The sequence below is a fragment of the Ceratotherium simum genome, chromosome 37 (assembly GCF_057802395.1).
Source record: "Ceratotherium simum simum isolate JZ-2026a chromosome 37, ASM5780239v1, whole genome shotgun sequence".
NCBI lineage: Eukaryota > Metazoa > Chordata > Mammalia > Perissodactyla > Rhinocerotidae > Ceratotherium > Ceratotherium simum.
In genome coordinates this window covers 9282816-9304950 of record NC_141936.1, presented here as the reverse complement: position 1 = coordinate 9304950, position 22135 = coordinate 9282816, and the positions used below count along the sequence as shown (strand labels likewise).

At 40.2% G+C, this 22135-nt stretch overlaps 1 protein-coding gene across 5 annotated transcripts in view; it reads left to right on the top strand.

Moving 5' to 3' along the window:
• Positions 1-22135, top strand: part of DIS3L2 (DIS3 like 3'-5' exoribonuclease 2) — a 337343-nt gene that overhangs the window by 50138 nt on the left and 265070 nt on the right. For all 5 annotated transcript variants that reach the window (XM_004427679.3, XM_087424689.1, XM_087424686.1 and 2 more), the window contains 2 exons: positions 4201-4254; positions 10380-10481. In XM_004427679.3, the coding sequence (XP_004427736.1) occupies positions 4201-4254; positions 10380-10481 (156 nt within the window). The remainder of the gene's footprint in view (positions 1-4200; positions 4255-10379; positions 10482-22135) is intronic.

The window sequence follows — 22135 nt, the reverse complement described above, 5'->3', positions numbered from 1 at the left end:
CAAAGAAATCTCTTTCCTGTGTTTGAACTGACCAGCAATAACACATGATCATATACATGTAGTTTTGAAATTTTTTTTTTGTAAACAGGTTCTCACAGCAAAGAACATATGTCCTTTCTCTCTCCATAGGTGCAGTATTGGGAGATTGTTATATGTTGGGAGAAATGAGAGGAAGGGATAGACAGGCCTGGAAGGGGCTCAGGTTTGGGGTGATAAGCAAAGTGACATGGGTATGAAGATGGTAGAATTGACTGATTCATGAACCCAGATGATACTTTGGCTAAAGGTGGTTGAGGCTGAGCCCCAGAGCTGCCTGAGGCATGACGACAGAGTTCCTCCTAGAATAGAATATTGGTATAAAGTCATTATTGGACCTCAGGAGAAGTCCTAGTCCAAGAAGACAGGACAGGCTGGGCTAGTTGCTGGGACATTCACCATTTGTTAAGAGTGAAATCAGCTGGAGAACATTTGGGTGTAAAATAAAAAAGAGAGGTGACATTATAGTGGACTGCCTAGTCATTTAGAAGGAACAGATGATATTCATAACATTAATACAGGGGTGGTGGGAAAACTTCAGCTCTGCAGACATTAATTAATTAGCTCAACAAATGTTTGTTCTTTTTCTTTTTTGTGAGAAAGATTGGCCCTGGGCTAACATCCTTGCCCATCTTCCTCTACTTTATATGGGACGCCGCCACAGCATGGCTTGACAAGCGGTGCGTCGGTGCACGCCCGGAATCCAAACCGGCGAACTCCGGGCCGCCGCAGTGGAGTGCTCGCACTTAACCGCTTGTGCCACCGAGCCGGCCTTGCAGTTGTTTTTATTGCTATAAGAGAAGCATCTGTTATTCAACTCAGGTGGTTGCTGCCATGTGGAGTTAGCCGATTTTTTAAGAAAATCTGGAAATACATATTTATGTGTGAAGTTCCTCAGTTTTAAGCATTCACAAACGTGAGCCAAATAAAACATGTTTATGATTGCTGAGTTAGGCTAATTAGCTCTGTTGTGTGGTACTTTTCTACAGTAACATTCAGCCCTTTGGGTGTAGGCATGGAGAAGGCAGGGGTCAACTGAGAGTGTGGTTTTGCTAGTTGAATACAGGAGGAAGAGTGGACCCAAGGCTCAGGGTTTGCAAGGGCCGGAGGTAATGACAGGTCATGGCATCTAGGTGGCCAAGAAGGGAATAAACATAGAGGGAGGACGATGAATAGCAAAACTGTAGGTAGGTCTGTGGGTTGGAGGTCTTAGTGAAGATGAAGTATTGTTGAAGTGGGGTTTTTACAAGTGAGCTGGAAGACTAGAAGACTGTGATCAGAACATGTGATATTTGATTTTTTGTGTTTGGAGGTGGTATAATTAGCAGTAGTGACAAGATACCGGCTGTGAACATGGGAGAGAGTGGCCAGGCGGGGTGGAGGAAAAGGTAGCTAGAGTGACTGGCTGGGGTTGCCTGGTGATTCATATGGATGTGGAGTCCCATAAGTGTTTATAGGAATGGAGGTGGGGAGGTAGACGATGAGCTATGAGCCAAAGCATTAGTGAATGAGGGACATGATCAGAAGGTTTGAAGATGACAGCACCAAGGAGATATAGCAGGAGCTAATGACACGAACTTCAAGGGATCTGGGGGTTTTGAAAGAGAATGGAGGAAAAAAATAATTTTAAAGCCACAATGAGGAAGCTGGGGGGGAACATTCTTTCTCTGGTCCCTGAGATACATGGGCTAGGAGAGAGAAAATAGGCTCCCTTTGAGAGCACTTCAAAGGAAGCGATCATATCAGGGGACAGCCGGGTTTCAATTAAGGCAAGGAGGCACAGGAGCAGTCAGAGAAGAGCTGGAGGATGTAGGAGCCTCACTGATCAAGTTCCAGGCCTAGGAAAGGATTGAGGAGGAAGATGAGAGATGAGGAATTGGGGCAGATTAGGTAATGCTCGTTAAAGTTTGGAAATGGAAGTCCTGGACTTCTGTAGGTAAGTGAGACAAAACAGCTGCTGGAAGTCTCTTTTAGTTTAAAAGACCATGTCTTGACATGCTTTACTGACAGCTTCTTCCATCAGGCTGTGGAGATGACTCTGGTCTGCTATGGAACTTGGTAGAGTTTCTTTCCATGGTGTGATCTGTACTCTCAAGGGGATCTGTTCCTGAGGTCCAGTTCTTAAGAGTATGCTCCAGTCAAATTGCAAATATTTTTCTTGTACAAGGCTTCTGTCCTTCCCTATATGTTTTTATATGTCAGGAAGTTTGGGACAGACAATCAAGAATAGAATCTTTATGGTCCTTTAAATATTTGTTCTTCTAAATAGAGCCTAGGTACAGCCTTGAGCAATCTGTCTCTTTCCTCTGAGCTCAGCCTTTGCCTCTCTAAGTGCTCTGTAGTTAAAGACTCTTTCAAAGCAGAAGGCATGCTCATCTCTGTACTTCTTCATGTACTAACCATTCACTGAGCTAGAAGGGATCATAGAAGAATAGCAATTGGAAAAAAGAAAAAAACAATATAGGTTAGAAAAAAATGCCTGCAATCAAAATAAAAAAAAATTTAACTTCAATGAATTTACTTTTATTTATCTGGAATGTCTTCTCCTCACTAGACTGTAAGCTCTTAGAGGGTAGAGACTGTCTATTATTACTCTCCATTGTGTCCCTGTCACTTAGTGTAGTCCCCGTCATGCTAGTCGTCAGGAAATATTTGTTGGGTGAGTGGAAGAATATTTAGTGTAAGTGTAATAAACCTTTTTCGTCCCTCTCTCAACAAGAAACAGCTGTCGTAGAACTGAAATTGCAGTGACATTCCTAAAAGGGACTGGCCTGGGGAGCTTTGCCATCCTTGTCTCCTGGCCACTCTATCTCTTACGCTAAGCAGAGTCACAGCAGGATGGGAGAAGAGTATTTGCCCTCTTAATCACTCTTGCTTACACAGTCACCTCTGCCTGTATTTCCGTTCTGATTTATCTGCAAATTTTGCTCCTCCTTCAAGGACGAGGTTAGATACCATCTCTGGAGCCTTTCCTGGTGCCCCCAGGTAAAAGTAAGCTGTACCCTCATTTATGGCATTCTTCATGTTTTACTTTATAAACAAGGACTGAGCTTGGTCATCACTCTCTCTCCCACATTGACTGTCTCAGGGTCTTGAAAATAGAATTCAGTAAATAATTATTGAATTAAGGACTGAATGAACATTTGTAGTAGTCTATTTAGGATGTTAATAGTAGTATAAACTGTTGCATGGAAATTTGTAATTTAAACATGGTGCACCAGTGAAAGAAAGAATTATTTTCTGCTTTATTTTATGTCCTCACTTATTTTGTTAATTATGTATCTTTGGGTCTTTCAACTCATTTTAGGGGGAAAATGTTATTTGAAATACTTTTTCAAGACAACTTTTGAGTCTGGCTCTTAGGAAAATAACCGCCTCCATCCGTGAGTTCCAGTGGCCTTCAGATGCAGCTGGAACCTGGGGAGGGTTACAGCTTCCTGCGAGAGCCTCAAATACTGAACTGCTATTGAAGGCTGCCCCCACCTGCACCCCTGTGCATAAATAGAAGCAGATCCTGATTTGGTACTGGAATAACATGAAGTCGAAGGCAGACTGGGTGGCCTAGCTGTTGGAGCCAGGATTCCCATTTACATTAAGAGCTGATTCTGGACCATTTTGTATTATTGACTCATTCAGCTCCGCAGAGGGGCCAGATTAAAAAATATACATCCAGTCCCTTGAGGCTAAGTGTCCAGGTTGAAAATTAACCTATATCACTTTGAAAATTGTCACAGAAACAAGCAATTGTGGAAAAAGTCTTAGAGAATAAAAAAGGCAGAAAAAATTATGCAATGAGGTGTAATTGCCAGATAGCCTTGTTCTTAAAGTGAAGGTTTAAATTTGAAGACTAGCATATAGGGGCACATAAAATCCCAATAGTTGTCACTTTCTCACTCCATGCCAAGCTCTTATTTTTCACCTCTGCCTGTTCATAGCAAGGTGCCAGTGTGAGCTTTCAGTTTTTGATGGAACCCTGTGTTTCAGACATCAATATAAATCATGTTTCATGCATTTAATGAATAGTTCTCATACATCTAACTTGTTTCCTGGATTGAACTGTTTAATTAATTTAAAAACTTTTTATTGGAGAATAACGTACTTATGGAAAAATTGTTAAGTGTATAACTAGTTAAATTTTCACAGGTTTTATTTTTTATTTTAAAGGGTGTATTGAGAATTAATCCAAAGAAGTTCCATGAAGCCTTCATTCCTTCCCCGGTAAGTTCAATAACTTTATAATAAACTTAATGTCACATTTAATTTTTTAGATGTGCTCTGAAACTGAAATCATATATTCAAACTAAAAGGCAGAGTAATAAAACAAAATCGAGGATGGGCAAGGATTTGTTTCAAATTTAAATAAACAAAAAATTTGCCTTTGGTTAACAACCCCCTCTGCCAGTCTTAAAATCACACTTCAAATGAAAGGGATGGCATTTGTTATTAGGCTGCAGAGAGCAGCTGAACCCATGCAGACACCCACCAGTTTGTGTAATTGGACGCCCTTGGTTTATAGCTTAAAGGGTTTATGGGTTTTTCCACTGATTTAAGTTAATCTTTCCTAAACAAATATGCTATCTACTTTCAATCTACTGCATGAGCTAATCTGCAAATTTGTCCAAAAATAATGTGTAATGCTTTTTTTTTTTTTTCAGAGTTTCTCACTTCGCTTTTATGCAGGTGATAGGACTGAGTATGAGGCTCTTTACTATTGGGTCTTTATACCCTTTCTTACATTCATGACTCATTTTAACAGGCTCTCTCCCGTTAAGGGCAGTTCACTCTGACATATAGTTAGCAGCAGGTCCCTAGATAAGTCTTGATTGTGCAAAGTTGGGAGAGCAATATTCTTGAATTCCTGACCTAACTTTTCCAGGATGCCATGAATAGGATAGCTGTAGAATTATAGGTTTTTCACAGCAAAAGAGACCATAGGAATAAATTTCTTCTTATAGACGAGGAAATGGAATACATATATTTTAGTTAACATATTTCATTATGTGAAATGACAAGTTTAATGAGAAAACAAGTTCAGTCATCTACTTCATAGGTATTATTGTTGTTGTTACAATAACTTTAAGACCTCTTCTCAAATTCTGTTTAGTCCTTTTTTCCCCTTGCCCTCCAGAAGCCAGGGATTCACATTTGTATCTCAAGTTCAGGTCTTACCCATTGGATTAGATAAAAAATATCACTGACATGTCACATTGTTCTCTCTGAATCGTATTCTTTTCCTGTGACAGAACACGGTACAGTCGTGTACCACGTAATGATATTTTGGTCGACGATGGACCACATACATGATTGTGGTCCCATAAGATTAGTACCATATAGCCTAGGTGTGTAGTAGGCTATACCATCTAGGTTTGTGTAAGTACCCTCTATGATGTTCGCACAATGGCGAAATCACCTAACAACGTACTTCTCAGAACAAATCCCTGTCATTAAGCGACACATGACTGTATATATGCTGACCCTGGTACTTGGATTGTAGAATTGAGGGTCAGCTTTGTGGTAGTAACTTAGCTGCAGAAGCATTTGTATCATACAGTGGAAGTACAGTTTACATAGGTGTTAGATTCCAGAGTTTGCTCATTAGGTGAAAATCACATTCAGTAATCAAAAAAATTACCCATGAAAATCTATTAGTAATTAGCCATGTTGGAGATGGATAAACCATCTCTCAATAAGTCTGGCATGACCAGCATTTTCTCCACATTAGAAAGAAGGGCTATTTCTTCATTGGCATACCAGTTGAAGGAGCTTGATTATATTAGGGGCTCTGGTGTGTGCAAAACATGGATTTTTAAGCATGAGAATCACACTCAGTACAATAAGGAGTTCATCCTGAGAGGCACTTGGGAACTGAGCAGATTTCGAATCTCCTGTCTCCTGTGCACACTGAGGTTTGCTCTCACTGATTGTAATGATAAAGGGAACTACATACGGCATTTTGAAAATTTTAATGCTTGCTTTCTCTCTTCCTTGAGTATACAGTCGTGAATTTCCCTAAGTTAGATCCCTGTTAGGTCATCTCCTGACAAGTGTGGGGCCTAGGACATAGTACAAACATAGGCACTCATACCTTATATTAAATATTTAAAAATTATAAATCAGACTAACAAACTATTAAGTAAAATACATTCATGATAAATAAAATATATTCCTTGCCAAATATACCTTCATGTACTAGGGTTCAAATGTAGAATTCTCAGACTCTTGGAGCTCCATGCTGAAATGTGGCTGTGTGGAAAGGGTCCACCTCTGGCCTGCCCCTCTTCCCTTCCCGGTCCTGGCTCCCTGTCCCCTCTTTGCTGCTCCCTCATTCAACAAGGGCCTTTGAATGCACTTATGTGGGCATCTTATCTCACACGTCCAAGATCTGTCCACACCCCTTAGAAACACCCACCCTTTAGCCACCTGTCAAGTGCAGGGGGTGCCACTCGTGATGTGGTCTGCCTTCACGAAGACAGACCTGGGGAAAATGCCTGTGTATGCCCCGAAGTGGGCTTGGGGCTGATTACAAATGGGGATGCACATCCACTTGGCCCTGAGAACTCCTTACCTGATGGGGAGGAGTGTGGCTGGAGGAGAGCCAGAGCAGAGATCCTCTAAACTATAGGGCCTAGTTAGGTTCCTGTAAGTTAAATTCATGTGATTTAAATTTGCAAGTGATGTGTTGTCACTGTTTAATCGGGCTTGTTAAAAGAAGTTTAGAAGCAAAAGTTATTGGTGTTTCAAGAGCTCCGATTGTTCTCCTACTTGAAATTGTATTCCTGACATGTCCTATTTAGAGTTTTTTAGGCAGTGGTGATATTAGGATTGGCTTATTTCTATACCTCTTTTATTCTCCTGTCTGGCCACTGATGGAGTAGTAATATTGTCTCAAAGAGAGAAAAAGTGCCAAATGATTTACTTCTAAGTAATTAAGAACAGACTGTAAAAGCTCTATCAAGGCCCAGTTGTAAATGATTGTAGGTACTCTGGTTTTGGTTTTGGACACTGGAACAATCCTGCATTCTAGTTTTATGGGGTTTTTTTTGTCAGTTTCAGTTTTTAGAAGCATTTTAAAAAGCAATTGAAGAAGAAGATAGTAGAGGCAATAAATTACATGTAGATAACTCCCATTGCTGGTCTGGATTTCTGAGTATACATAGCTCACATCCATGTTAGGTGTGAACTTGTATGAATTGGAAAATGCTCGCAGGTAGACTAGGAGGTAGGTAGGATGTCAGAACCAGGGCCTGAATGTTACCTGTCCCCTGCTTTAGCAGGGAGAATGAAGACAGGAATTGATATTAAAGAAGGTGTAGCCTCTGCTCTGATAATAAGAAACAGAAAAGTTTCCTTATTTGTAAGATGAGGGGTGGATTAAATATTGTGTAATGTTCCTCACAAGTCTAAAATTCTAAAGTTTTTGGAGGGACAGAAATAGACTAGTTTGATGAATTTATGTAGGTTTATTCTCACTGACTCTAAAAACAGTTGTGAACTTAGTGTCATTTGCTATGTTAAAATATCGACTTAAGTCAACAGGCTAGGAACAATGAATTGATCATTAGGTATAAAAAGTACTTTGTTTGGGGGGAGCTTAACGTAGGTTCATTATAATTTCTACTGATAGAAAGTTGATTTTCATTTTCTTATGACAAACCCTAAATACATGGAATAAGTCCCTCCATATGTGTACCTGCCAGTCTCCTGGGGTTCAGTAACAGTCAGATGTAGAGTTAGAATAAAACCATGTGACTTTCAAGCAAACCAAGATAAATAGATATTATTGAGATGCCTTTTTATCTGATTTGGGGATAAGATAAAGAGGAGAAGTCCAGATGTAAAAACCTGGCTTTTTACAAAAAGCACAGTTTCCATTCTGAATTAAGTTGGTGCAAGAAGGTTTGTACCTTTTTTGTGCATGTGTCATGAGAGACACCCTTTGTACATCTGTGAGATTTATTTCTGGTCCAAAAGGAGCTATACCATTGATGGAGGATGCTCTGACTGTTCTGGCATACTTGGGTTGTCCTTCCCCACTCCAGCCTTCCAAGTATTTAGTTAGACTACCCCCAGATCCTTTCATATTTCCTCTAGGGTTGTTCATTATCCATTTTTCTTTTTTCTATTCTTTCTAATGGGTAGAGCAAGTCTTCTGGCATTCAGATAAAGGTCTGAAAAAGCAGTTAAGAAGGGTGATACCTTTGGCCTTAAAAAGTAGTTAAGAAGGGTGACTCACTTTTTTTTTTTTTTTAATTTTTATTTTTTTGTGAGGAAGATCAGCCCTGTGCTGATCATCTGCCAATCCTCCCCCCCCCCTTTTTTTTTTTTGTTGCTGAGGGAAGACTGGCCCTGGGCTAACATCCACGCCCGTCTTCCTCCACTTTATATGGGATGCCGCCACAGCATGGCTTGCCAAGTGGTGCATCAGTGCGCGCTCGGGATCCGAACCAGTGAACCCCGGGCCACCGCAGCGGAAAGCGCGCACTTAACTGCTTGCGCCACCGGGCCGGCCCCGACTCACATTTTTAATATTGAGTGGTTCCCAAGTTTAGTATCTTTAAGAGATTCTGCAGTACATACAGGCTTCTGAATGAATCAAGTAAGAGTTGAGTAGTGATGCAATATCTATAGATTTGTGTTGTCTGAGGTTCAACTCAGCCCTGTTTTTCGTGGTTTCTTGGAATAGAAACATGACAATACTAATGTCTTATCATCTTACACCCTGAGCTGTCTAAGGGTGGTGTAGCTGCTTATAAAAGAGACATATCGTGGCATATGTTTTGACACATGATAACGGGTTAGGATGACCTCCAGACAGCTCTCTCTTCAGTCTAGAGAAGTTGGAGAGATCCTGTTGCTTTATGAATTGCAGAAGGCTGCCGTTGATGATGTTCTGCCACACTTCAGTTGTTCACTCTTTGTTAACTGGTTGTCTCTTCCTAAGGTCTCTGAGAAGCTTGTCAAGAGGTCAACTGCAGTAATTCTGACTTGGTGGCTAACACGGTAGCTGTTCCTCAGGGACGAGGGTGGGTCAGGTTTGGCAAAGTGCAGGCCACAGCTGCCAGCCCATGGCTAGATTGGAAATTGAACAGAGAGACTGTTCGCCAAGATCTCCAGTGGTTTGTAATTGGCAACTATAAAAAATGCTGAGTGTCTAAAACCCCATTTTTTGTGAGGGGGTTGGTGAATTTGGAGTGCTGATTTTAACTTGAACTAAAAGGTCGTAGTAATCACCTGTAGTCTGTTGAGTGTTACATTTATTTTATATTGAGTGTCTCTTAGAAAATTTTGATTGGTTGGCTTTCCAAGCCTGTTTGCTATTACCTCTTTTAAGAAGAATTAACATTTTAATTCTCTCTTATCCTCTGAAAAGAAGCACATAGTATACACTTTTGGAAGGATAAAAGGATTTGAGTACATGTTTGCATGTTTGTTGATGAAACATTCTGAAAATATCTAATTTTTTCGTGGAACCTTACTGCTGAAGGCATGCTTTTCCTTAGCTATCTCTTCCATTTAACTGTTTCTGCAAAGTAATTTGGCTTAATAGGAAGACTCTAGCCCCTAATATTTAAATTTAGCCGTCGATACCTGGGGAGTTCACGAGGGCTACACTGCTTAAAGTGGGTTGTTTTTAACCATGTGATTGAGGATGAAGGAGTTCGTGCCTTGTTGTGTTCATGGTTGGGAGTTCACCCGGTTCCTAAGTCAGTGAGAGAGGTAGAATGTGAGAACATTTTATGGATCTCGTATTACGTACCTTTCCTTTTTTTCTTTACTTTCTGCTTAGATTTCTGTAAAAACAACCACAGTTTGCTCTCTCTGCTGCTTTCCTAGGGAGAGTATGGTTTTGCTGGTTTCCTCCTAGAGAACCTAGAGCTTGGCCCTCAGTTGGTTTTCTTGGAGAATTATATGTTGTTGTTCTGTTTTCTTACAGACCTTCTATTTTTTACCCTTCTTCTTAAAAAAACATCAGTTAATGTGGAAAAGTATCATCATGCTTTATTTTATTTAAAACAAAAAAGGATAACCTAAGGATAAGTTACTCCTTTTAGCTATGGAAGCATGCAATCCCAGTTTTTTGCTTTGTGTTTTTGGCCTGCCTGTAGTAGATTTTCTCTTATTTGGTGATTTTTTGAGCATTCTGTTAACCTGCTCTTAGACGTTCATCACCATTTCTATTAGTTCCAAAGAGACTGAGCTCCCTCTAGGTCAATTTGTGACTGTGTACTAGTGTTCCTGTAAGTCAGTGGATGATTGCAGAGTCTACAATTTTGGAACCAAGGAAGTAATTTTTGGTTCCAAGCTGTGGTAACCTGTGTGTTTTATTTCTCTCTTCAACCTAGGATGGTGATCGAGACATTTTTATTGATGGGGTTGTTGCTCGTAATAGAGCCTTGAATGGGGATCTTGTGGTCGTGAAGCTGCTTCCAGAGGAACAGTGGAAGGTGAGTTAAATTTTTCTTTTCTAATTATAGACTTCTGCAGGGCCTTTTGCATTCCATGGTGCATCAATGAGGCATCATAAATTGAAGCAGTCACGGACCCCTAAGTCCCTGTGGTTGTCTCAGACGCAGGCCGTGGGATGCTTGAGACATAGAAGCATCTGGTGGGCAGACATGTAATGATCTGAATTGTTCTCCTTGCTCCCTCTCCTGTGATCTGTCTTCCCTATCACGTGTCTTGCATTGATTTCTGGTAGTTTTTAGGATAGAAAAAAAGCTTGCAGGGCACATTCAAGCTTGATACATATTATTTTCCCACATTTAATGCTGGGAGAACTGGAAAGACAAAGCCATGGAGATGGTGGCAGTCTTCATACATTCCTGCTGCCTTTGCTGGAAAACTCAGGCAACACATATCTAGTTCTGTAGGGCCCAGTTTTGTGATTGAACCTACCTTGGCAGACAAAAATAGACTCTGTTTTCATAAAACAGATCTGGTGGCAGAAGAAAATGTTTTTAACTGTGTTTCAGTCTCCATCTATGTCTGTCAGTTGAAAAGGAAGATATGATTTTTGTTTTGACTATTGTTTTAAATAAGGGTGCTAGGTGCTAGAATGATTCACCTGTAACAATTTCTTTGAATTGTCATGTAGAACTGGCAACTTGTATGTCTAAGTCTGACTTTTTCTTCATAGCATTTCTTCATATCATATCTTTTATTTGGCTCAATTCATTAGTAATCAAAAATTTGGTGTCTTCTTTAGAAGTATTATAGCATAGTGATTAATGGAATGAGCTTTCAGGATAGGCTACTTGGATTTGAGTCTCATCTCTGCCACTCATCTGTATAACCTTGGGCAAATTATATAACCTCTCTGTGCCTCAAATGCCTCATCCATAAAATGGGAATAATCATAGTACCTGCTTCCTAGGTTTGTCATGAGGAGTAAATGAGAACACATGTAAAAATCTTGGAATGGTGCCTGACCCTGATAGCAGCTCAAGAAATGTTAGTTTTTATTATTAGCTTTTCCAGAAATGTGGAAAGTACTACCTTATCTGAGAGCCTTGTCGAGGCATAAATTAAATTATTTTTTATCTGACAGGGCTAGAGTAATTGAGTTATAACTGTGTGCCAGGGATTTGTAGGGTGCATGGAAATTAGTAATGATCAAGATAGACGTAGTTCTTGCCCTCATGGGGCTTTTAGTCTGGTGGGGAGTACAGGTATGAAGAGACTGATACTGATCACACTTAAACAAACTTAAGGGTAATTTTGATTAATGCTGTGAAGTTAAGTGCGGAGTGTTTGTGAGAGTGAATTATCTTAGTCCAGATCCACCTCTCCACCCTCCCTCTACCCCACCCCCAGTTGCTGCCAAGTGTGGATATAGTCTCCTCCCTTGATTCCTTGAAAGCACAGCTAAGGGTTGGCTCCAGGTCCCAGGAACGTAGATTGATTTAGGTCACTTCCTTTTGTCTTGACAGCATCATCTAGCACAGTGTTGACCAGGTATAAGAAGATAAGAGGAGAGCATTAGGGTTTGGTCAAACCAAAGAAAGTATTCCTAGAGGTCATTTGAGGGAGTAAAGAGGCCGTATTATAGTGAAGATGAGCCAAAGAAGGAACAAGAAGAATAGTGGCTTCCTTTGACTTAAGGGGTGAGAATGGGTAGAACAGAAAGAAATAGAAGAGTGGTTAGCATGTCGGGTGGGTCTAGAGCTGACCAGAGCAGGTATGAGGTCTTGAGGTTAAAGAGTAGGAATGGAGAGTGTACAGTAGAGCACTTGTTGAGCTCTGCAGAAGTGGATGAGGTTGCTTAAAAGAGCAAGACCAAGTTGGTTGGCATCCTTCCTGCCCTTGGCTGAGGCAGAGGTTGTCTAAAATAAACAGACATATGAGTAAATAAACCAGTTACATTATTTCCCTTGTTCTTCACCCCATTTGTGTTTAAGACCAGCAAGCACAGCCTTTCCTGGTATTGTCAGAAGCACTCTTGCTTTGGGCAGAAAGCCTAAGAAGATAGGGATAGGTTGGAGGTGAAGGTGTTTGTTATTGTTGAGTTCTAGAAGGGCAGGTTTAGGACTTGGGCATTCTTATTTCTGCCTCGATGTCTTTGCTTCTAGATAAAAACCTATACCTTCTTCAAGACTCAACACAGCAAAGTGGTGTTTTTTTCCAAGATGTCTAATTTTGTAAATTCCTGGATCACTGGAGCTTGTTAAGCAGATAAGAATTTGCAGAAATTTTTGTAGCATTCCTACAGTCAGTACATTCAGGCTACACAGACACAGCATGTTGTTTTTCTGTTTTACAGTTAATATCTAAAGGCAGAAGAGGTTAAGGGCCAGATGGAGTTTTTAAGCCAGAGAGTGACATGATCTTATTTAGCCGAAAAACACTCTCTGCTGTTTGGAGAATGGAATGTAGTGGGGGCACTTGTACATTGAGATGGCCAGGTAGGAGGCTAATACTGGGTCATGACAGTAAAGATCTCAGAGGTAGGGATACATTTTGAAAGCAGAGCTGATAGGACTTGAAGATGGATTTCAGGAAGAGGGTGAGTGAAAGAGGGGAATCAAGGATAACTGTTAGGATTCTGGTTTAAGCAAAAGTTAATGATGTCATTAATTGAGATGAGGAATAGTGGGGAATAGCATGTTTTGCTGCAAAAATTATTAGTTCTGGTTGGCCATGTTAAGTTTAATTTCTTTTTAGACATGTTAATAGAGATGTTGAGGATATTTGGAGGCCTAGATGGTTTCACTTACTGATGAATTCTACTAAACATTTAAAGAAATAATCCTGATTCTACACAAACGCATGCAGAAAATGCAAGAGGAGGAGACCTTCTCCAACTCATTCTGTGAGGCCAGCATTGCCCTAATACCAAAACCGGGAAAAGACATTGTAAGAAAAGAAAGCTACAGACTAATACTCATCACAAACATAGTTGAAAAAATCCTCAACAAAATATTAGCAAGTAGAATCCAGCACATGTTAAAAGGATAATACAACATGAGCAAATGGGGTTTATCCCAGCAATGCAAGGTTGGTTTAATATTTAAAAAGTAATTTGATGTAATTCACCATATTAACAGACTAAATACCATATTTAAATCAAATGCCATCGTTTCAGTAGATGCAGAAAATGTGATAAAAGTCCACAACCATTCATGATAAGAACTCACAGCAAACTAGGAATAGAAGAGGACTTCTTCATTCTGGTAAAGAACATCTAGGAGATACTTATAACTAACTTCACTGTTAGTGGTGAAAGACTGAATGCTTTTCCTCCAATATTGAGAATGAGGTAAGAATGTTCCTTCTCATCCTTTTTATTCAACATTGTTCTGGAGAGTCTAGCCAGTACAATAAAGCAATAGAAAAAAACCTCTCAGATGGAAATGAAGAAATGAAACTGTCTTTATTCTCAGACTATATGATTTTCTATGTGTAAAATCCTAAGGAATCTACAAAAAAAACCTACTAGAACTAATAGTGAGTTTAGCAAGGTTGAAGGACAGAAGGCTGATGCACAAAAATCAGTTGTATTTCTACATACTAGCAATGATAAATTGGAAATTAAAACATTTCTTAAAGTACCATTTTTAATAGGATCAAAAATATGAAATACTTAGGGATTAATTTGACCAAAGATATATAAGACATGTACACTAAAACTATAAAACATTACTGAGAGAAATTATAATTTTTTATTTTATTTATTTTTTTCCCCCAAAGCCCCAGTAGATAGTTGTATGTCATAGCTGCACATCCTTCTAGTTGCTGTATGTGGGACGCGGCCTCAGCGTGGCCAGAGAAGCAGTGTGTCGGTGCGTGCCCGGGATCTGAACCTGGGCCACCAGCAGCGTAGCGTGCGCACCTAACCGCTAAGCCACGGGGCTGGCCTACTGAGAGAAATTAAATAAGGCCTCAGTAGATGGTGAGAAATACTGTTTCTTGGCTTTGGAGGCTGCCTTTAGAGGTACAGGCAGGTGGGCCAGGTACCTCATCAAGAATCATAGCAGTCACTGTCCTTTGCGGGAATGGGCAGCCCTGGGGTTTCTAGGCAGATGGACAGAGGGAAGTAGAGGGGCTCAGAAGCCCAGTGAGTATTCAGGAGTCTGGAGAGGTGATGGTATGCATGAGGGAGGTTTGCAGAGCAAAGCTGAGAGCAGCTGTTTCCTGTCTGAGAAAGATGAATGTGGGGATCCCTCATTAGAACTGAGGCCAATCCTATGGACCAGTGCTTGTCTTTACCCTGCAAATGATTCACCTGGGGACTTTGTTAAAACACAAATTCTAATTCAGTAGATCTGAGGTAGTACCACAAATTGTGCATTTTTAACAAATTCCCAGTCAACATTGATGCTGCTGGTTCTGGAACCACACTTTGAGTAACAAGCCTATAATATGTGAATCGGGAGGGAAAGAGAAAGAAGCAGCTGGGGAGCCTGGGGCTTAGATCTTGTTGGCAGGAAGACAGTTGAATGAGAAATGTGAACCTTAACAGTTGTGGCTGGGTCATGAAGTCCCCCTAATAGACTGAACCTAAACTCTCTCTTTACTGACATCTTCTTAAGCAGGGATTGACCTCGATACAGAGAAAGGCCTAGCCTGGCAAGGAGGACCCTACCCTTTGAGTTGCTGTAGGAGTAGAGTAAGGGAAATGACAGAAGGACTGCCTTGATGTGTGCATAGGCCCTCTTCAGTTTACAGAAGATTGGAAATGTAGAGGGTTGTCCAGGGTTCCATACTTATCTGTTTCTGTGGAGCTCCTAACGTCTTCATGCTGGCTGCCTGACAATTGCTTTTTTTTCCCTTTTTTTGGTGAGGAAGATTGGCCCTGAGCTAACATCTGTTGCCAATCCTCCTCTTTTTGGTTGAGGAAGATTCTTGCCGAGCTAACATCTGTGCCAGTCTTCCTCTCTTTTTTTTATATGGGATGCCACCACAGCATGGCTTGACGAGCAGTGTCTAGGTCCATGCCTGGGATCTGAACCGGCGAACTCCGGGCTGCTGAAGTGGAGTGCGCGAACTTAACCATTACGCCACCAGGCCAGCCCCAATAGTTGCTTTTTATGTTGAAGTCAGCCCCATTAGGTATGTCTCTTAGGCCTCATTAGTTAGAGTAAGCATTTCACAGCTTCCCATTCTGAAGAGGGGGGCTCTGTTGGCTGTAGCCCATCTGTGACAGTTGTTGGTAACAGGGTCAAACTAGAGAGAAGAGAATATTCAGACTGTCATCAAGAATCCCTGACATGTAGAATATAAACATCTCAAAGCATACTGGCCAATTGTATTACAGGTTTGTTAGTACAAAAGCATATTGTTATCAAAGGAATCTGTAGTCAATGGTGTGAGCAAATGTGAATTAATTGGATTATTCATCTTTGCTTCTTTATGCTTGTTGTGCTCACCCCTCTTGGGTATGTAAACTACAGGGCCTTTGGGGTTTTAGAAAAAACAACAGTTCTTTTAGCTGTAGTAGTAAATAGTCAATTTATTTCTCAGCATGTTTTTTGGCAAAATAGATGGCTGTAAAAGTATCAAGCTGTGAGGCAATAATAAAAAATAATTTGCTCTTATATAACAATTTTAATTTCAGAATTCTTCCACATTTTTAGTATTTATATATTTTTTTTATTACAAACATCTAGTGAAGGATAGTTGAGGGGCAAATGATAGTTTCTTCACTTTGTCAATTGGGAAATTAAGTGACTTGTTTGGGAACTTGGAGCTCTTGGCAGAACCAGGGAGGAGCATCCAGATCTCTTGACTTTTAGCTTAATGCTCTTTTCTTATGTTTTTGTATTGAGTGAGTTTGTGTATGTATTCTTCTAGGCTGAGGGTCTATGGGTCTCTTCAGGTTTTCACAGTGAGGAGACATGTCCCCCAAATGGTTAGGAGCCATTGATCCTAACAATTCTGCCTGGAGCAGTGCAGGGTACCTGCTGGCTTCTCATCCTCCACTCATCCTGCTCCGTGCCAGATGCTGGAGGTACAGACTCGAATAGGTCATAGGCATTGCTTTTAAGGAGCTCGTAGGCTGGATGCGAAGGGGGATGGGAACAGTTGTAGGATGGTTTGCAGGACAGAAAGAGAAATACATCTTGTTATGGGAGCACCGAACTCTATCTGAGAGAATTAGGGAAGGTTTCATAGAAGAGGTTACATTTGAACTAAGGTTTGAAGGATGGGAATGGAGAAGGAGAGAGGTTTGGTTGTGTTTTAGGATGAGAATGATTTGGGCTAGAATGATTTGACAAGAGAGGATTGTGAAAATTTCTACTTTCAGGGAGAAACATATGGAGTAAGGCTCTCTCTTCCTGCCATGCCTTGGCTAAGTGCTGCAGCCCCTCAACCAACTCTCCTAGACACTGGCAAGAGCAGGGGATTCCTAACTGTTCTCAAGATCCTGCCCTCCAGGAATACCAATGTCCTTGGCCCCCTTTTACAGAAGCTCATGGAATACTGCTCTTTGCTCTAGAAACTCTTCAGTTTGCTATTTGTTTGATCTTTGCCCTGCCTCTTCCATTCTCTTTCCTTTTCTTTTTCTTTCCTTTCCTTTCTCCCATCAAATTCATCTTCCATAACCATTGAACAACCCTGTCCTTCATCTTTTTGTTAACTATAATAAATTTATCCTATTATTTTCCTTAATACTCTAATACAGTACGTTACAAATAGGCATATATAAACCTTGTGGATGCTGGATGATTGCTAACTTTTTAGTGCTTACTGTGTACCAGGAACTGTATCTAGTGCCTCACACCATTCTTTAGTCTGCATCTCTATCTTGGTTTTGTGAATGAGAAACCTGAGGCTTAGCTTCAACATTTTACTTATTTAGGGAACATATAATTAGGGAGTGACAGGGCCTGCTCCGTGGCTTAGTGGTTAAGTGCGCGCGCTCTGATGCTGGCGGCCCGGGTTCGGATCCCGGGCACGCCCCAAGGCACCACTTCTCCGTCCAACGCGAGGCCGAGTCCCACGTACAGCAACTAGAAGGATGTGAACCTATGACATACAACTATCTACTGGGGCTTTGGGGGGGAAAAAAATGAATAAATAAAATCTTTAAAAAAAAAAAAAAAAGGAAAAAAAAATAATTAGGGAGTGACAGAGTTGGAATTCAGATTCACATCTCCTCATAACATGATCTCATTGCTATTTGTTATTCCAAAGGGATAAAGAAGAGAGGTACTGGATCTGTAGATAGATATTGTCAGGTGTCATAAAAATCAGCATAAATCCGGAAAATAGTAACATATGCTTTAGCATTAGGTAATATCGTGAGTTGCCATCATGGGTAAAGAATATGACTGTATCAATTGAAATGACCAAAGACCTAGTATTATTCTAGAAAATAAGAAATTTAGAAAAAATTAATTAGAATTCTAGTGGTTATAGCTTAAGACTAGAGAGGTATGATAGCTTATCAGGGCGTTATGGAGGCAGATGTTGGGAACGCATCACAACCTTAGATATCTGCCCTAGATAGTGGATCAGATATTGAGAGAGCTGACCTAATTATAAAGTCAAATCAAGAGCTACAGCCTGCTAGACAAGGCACAGAGTCAAAGGGGTTACAGACCCAGATGCCGTCCTGACTTGTTGGCAGCAGATCCCAAATTCATGGGGTATGTGGTACAGGTATTTAGAAGGCAGGTAGGCAGTTGTCATATAAGAGGTAGGTCCTTCGGGGGTTTTGGGACAGGGTTCTAATTCTAGAGATATGGGACTGTCTTATTACAAGTATACTGATAGAGGCAGCCACTAGGCTGGGAGTCAGGGATAGAATTTCATCCCAAAGCTAGGAGAATTGGCTAGAGCAGTGCTGGGAGCAGGAACCAAAGCAAAAGAGCAAACCTCAGAACCAGAATTCTGGGCCGTTTTTGGTTGTACCAAAGGAGATTTGGGAGCCCCGAATTCAGCTCTGGTATCTTGGATCTGGGAGGTGGGTTAAAAGCTAAGGCCTCCTATAGGAGGAGCCAAAGCTGTTCAGATATTGCCTGCCTTGCTTGATTGGGAACTAGGATGAGCAGCTTAGTTGATACAGCCATAGTGAGTGGCCCAGAGAAAATCAGAGTAAGAGAGGCTGACAAGAGCATATCAAAATTAGACTCAATCAGGTAAAACTGTGTGGAACAGAACCTGACTAGCTGAAGAGGTAGGGGTGGATTTCAAGTGAAATTTCTACTCATTGAAACTTAGCTTCTATATTATTTTGTCTGAATATTTAAAAATATAGTCAGACAGGCTGGAATTGATTTGATATGTTGATACCCACTGGGAAACTATAATGCTATTCATTTATTCCCCAGGTGTTTGTTGAGTACCTGCTTTCTACTGAGAGGATACAGTGGGAAAAAAATCAATCAAGCACTTTGTTAGCTAAGTCTAAATTTCTCTTGGGACAGGATTATTTCATTTAATTTACAGCAGAGGGGAGTCTATACATGAATTAAGGAGGGTGGAGAAGCAGGGACAATTATTCTATATTTTCTAACGTGTCTATTATACAGTTAGAAAGAAAACTTATTTTTATGCAGAGATACTAATACTTCAGCGAAGGAATAATAGAAGTATGGATGGGTATTTTGGAAGAGATTGGCCCAAAAAGAAAGAAATAACTTGAGTTTGAAGGAATAAAGGAAGTGCTGATAGGAGTAACTACTCTTGTTCTAAGTTAAACAAACAGAAAAAAATCAAAGCGCACATTTAATCCGTAATTTTCAATGGCTGTTCCAAACCTTCTTATGGTCTAGTACAGTAAATTGTTTCCTTTGACAACTAACTTTTCCTTCAAGTGATTGTTTTAAAGTTTTGTCTTCCAAGTTCTTCTTTAAATATGCACCCATCATACTAGATTATATTTAATCCAGTCTCTTATATAACCACTATCATTTTGGATTGTTCTCAATTCCAGTGGAATTAGGATTTCTTAGAACTGTTTGGTTTCTTGGCCTGCATGGCAGGCCCAAAAAAGACTTGGAAGGTACTTAATGATGGAGAGCAAGGTCTTTGGAGCCTCCACCCTCAGCAGTATGGTAGGGAAGGTATATCTACTAACATGATCACATTTTCCCAAAATTGTTATATACACAAGCCTATTTTTAACAATCATCTTTCTTCTTCATTATTGCCAGCTCTGGGATCAAATACTTCAGGTTCTTGCCTGCTTTAAACATGCCTTCAGATCTCTGTAATTCAAATTGAAATGTCTGAAATAAGGAATGTATCATTTAAGGATAGAGTAGCTTATTTGTGCTGGGAAACTCCCAATTAATATTTCAGGATTATTTGCTAGAAAACGAATTCATTCCTCCTTAACTCCATGGAGATGTTTTGGTGAAATTCACATTCATTGTAAGGAATGAGTTAATGTAGATAAAGTACTTACAGCCATGCTGGCACGTTATAAGTGCTAGAGAAATATCAGCTATTACTATTATTCCTCTTTGAAATAAGGACTGAGAGTCATAGTTGGCTAAGATCACATAATAACTCAAATTTACTATTCCCAGCTCTTGAATTTACCACTGATAACATTTATTAGAGCAGACGTAAAATATTGACATAAAATATTGATGTCTCTGTATGCATTCCTTTGAAGCATCTAAATTGCTGGACAGTTGTATGGTAGGTAAGGTAATACCGTGGAACGACACAGTTTATTTCTTACTCATGCCCTTTGCCCGTCAAGATCATCTAGGGCTTTGCTTTGTATTATCTTCACTCCAGAGCTCAGGCTGATTGGAACATCTGTATTCTGCTTTTCTGTAGCAGAAGGAAACAGAGCCCTGGAGGGCCATATTTAAAATGCCTTTGTCCAAAAGTGACTCCATCAGTTCTGCTCACAACTCATTGGCCAGAATGAGTCACCTGGCTCTACTCAACCACAAGAGGGCCAGGAAGTATAGTCCTACCAAGTGTCTGCAAGTAGAGATAGCAGGATATATTTGAACTGCACTAATGACTATCACAGTGGATTAATTAGCTTCATTATGTGGTGCATTCTTGACTAGCCATCTGAGAAGTGTATACTATTGGTCATTAGGGAGATCAGGCAAAAGCTTCTACATCATTTACTACAAATTCATCCCCACTAATGAAAAAAGAATTCAGGAATACCTGAAAATGATCTAAATGGTCTTTAAGATAACCCTTAGTTATGTAATTCTTGCTTTAAAGTACAAGATGAGATACAAAGTAAATTTGTTGATCTTCAAATAAAGTTAATGGTGAAATTTTTGTAAGTGAAAGGCAAGGAAGTTATATATATATATATATATATATATATATTTTTTTTTTTTTTTTTTTTTTTTTTGCTGAGGAAGATTTTCTCTGAGCTAGCATCTGTGGCCAGTCTTCCTCTATTTTGTATGTGGGTTGCTGCCACAGCATGGCTGACGAGTGGTGTCGGTCTGTGCCCAGCATCCAAACCCATGAACCTGGGCTCCTGAAGCGGAGCACTGAACGTAACCACTGCGCCACGGGGCCAGCCCAAGGAAGTTATATTTTAAGGAAATGGACTGGCATTTATTTGGTAATATTTATAAACCATAAAGAGTTTATCATGAGCAGTATTGTGATATTGTTGCTTGCTACTGCTATTGTTAAAATTTTCAATTTTTATTTTAAAAAATTTTAAAAGATATATCTTACCTCATGTTTTATAGAAACTAGTAATGATTTAGGACATATACCTAACTATATTATGAATTTAGGCAGCTAGGGAGAGGAACGTGGTAGATTTGGAAAACTACAGATATTTTAGTATTTTGAAGCTTAATAGGAATTTAAAGTAAAAGGAGATGAGGTCATGCTGGTAGATGGCAGGCTGGGGGAGTCACATGAAATGTCTTCATACTGTATAGAGGAGTTCAGCTGTTATGTAGGCATTGGGGAGCCATTGAAGAATTTTCAGGAGGGGTGACATAGTCAGGTTTGCATATTGAAATATCATTCTGGTAGTAGGGTGGAGGATTTAAAGGGAAGGGACAAAATTGGTGGGAGACTGACAAGAAAGTTATTTAGGAGAGGCTCAGTGAGAGATGATAAGGGTCACAGTGGCCATGTGGATTGCTTGTATGGGTATATAAAGCTAGAAGGCACTTAGGTATTAGGGTTTGGAGCTCAGGAGTGAGATCTTGGCGAGAGGTAGAGATTTGGCTGACTTCAGTGGCACTTGAATAAATTGCCTGAGGATTTTTTTTTTGGAGAGATAAGACCACTGAGGATGGAGCTTGAGGAACACCAGCACTTAATGGGTATTGAGAGGAAGAGGATCTAGTAAAGGAGACATAGAAGTGGTGGCTAGAGAGGAAGGAGGAAAACCAGGAGAGAATGTTAGGCCCGGAACCAAGACAGGGAGCATTCGAAGGAGGAGGAGGTGGTCAGCAGTGCCCTGTTGTTGATAGAGCCAGTGAGAAATTTTACTGAGAAGTTAGATTTGGCTAATACAGAGCCATCTGTGACACTGATCAGAGCAGTTTTAGTAGGGTAGAGAAGGCTGAAACCAAATCACAGTGAATGAAGGAATGCTTGAAGGAGGCTAAGAAAGGATGGTCATTCAAGAATAAGAGACACAGAGATGGTGCTCACTGTTGTTTTGATAGGAGAGAAACTTAAATATAGTATCTTAAGT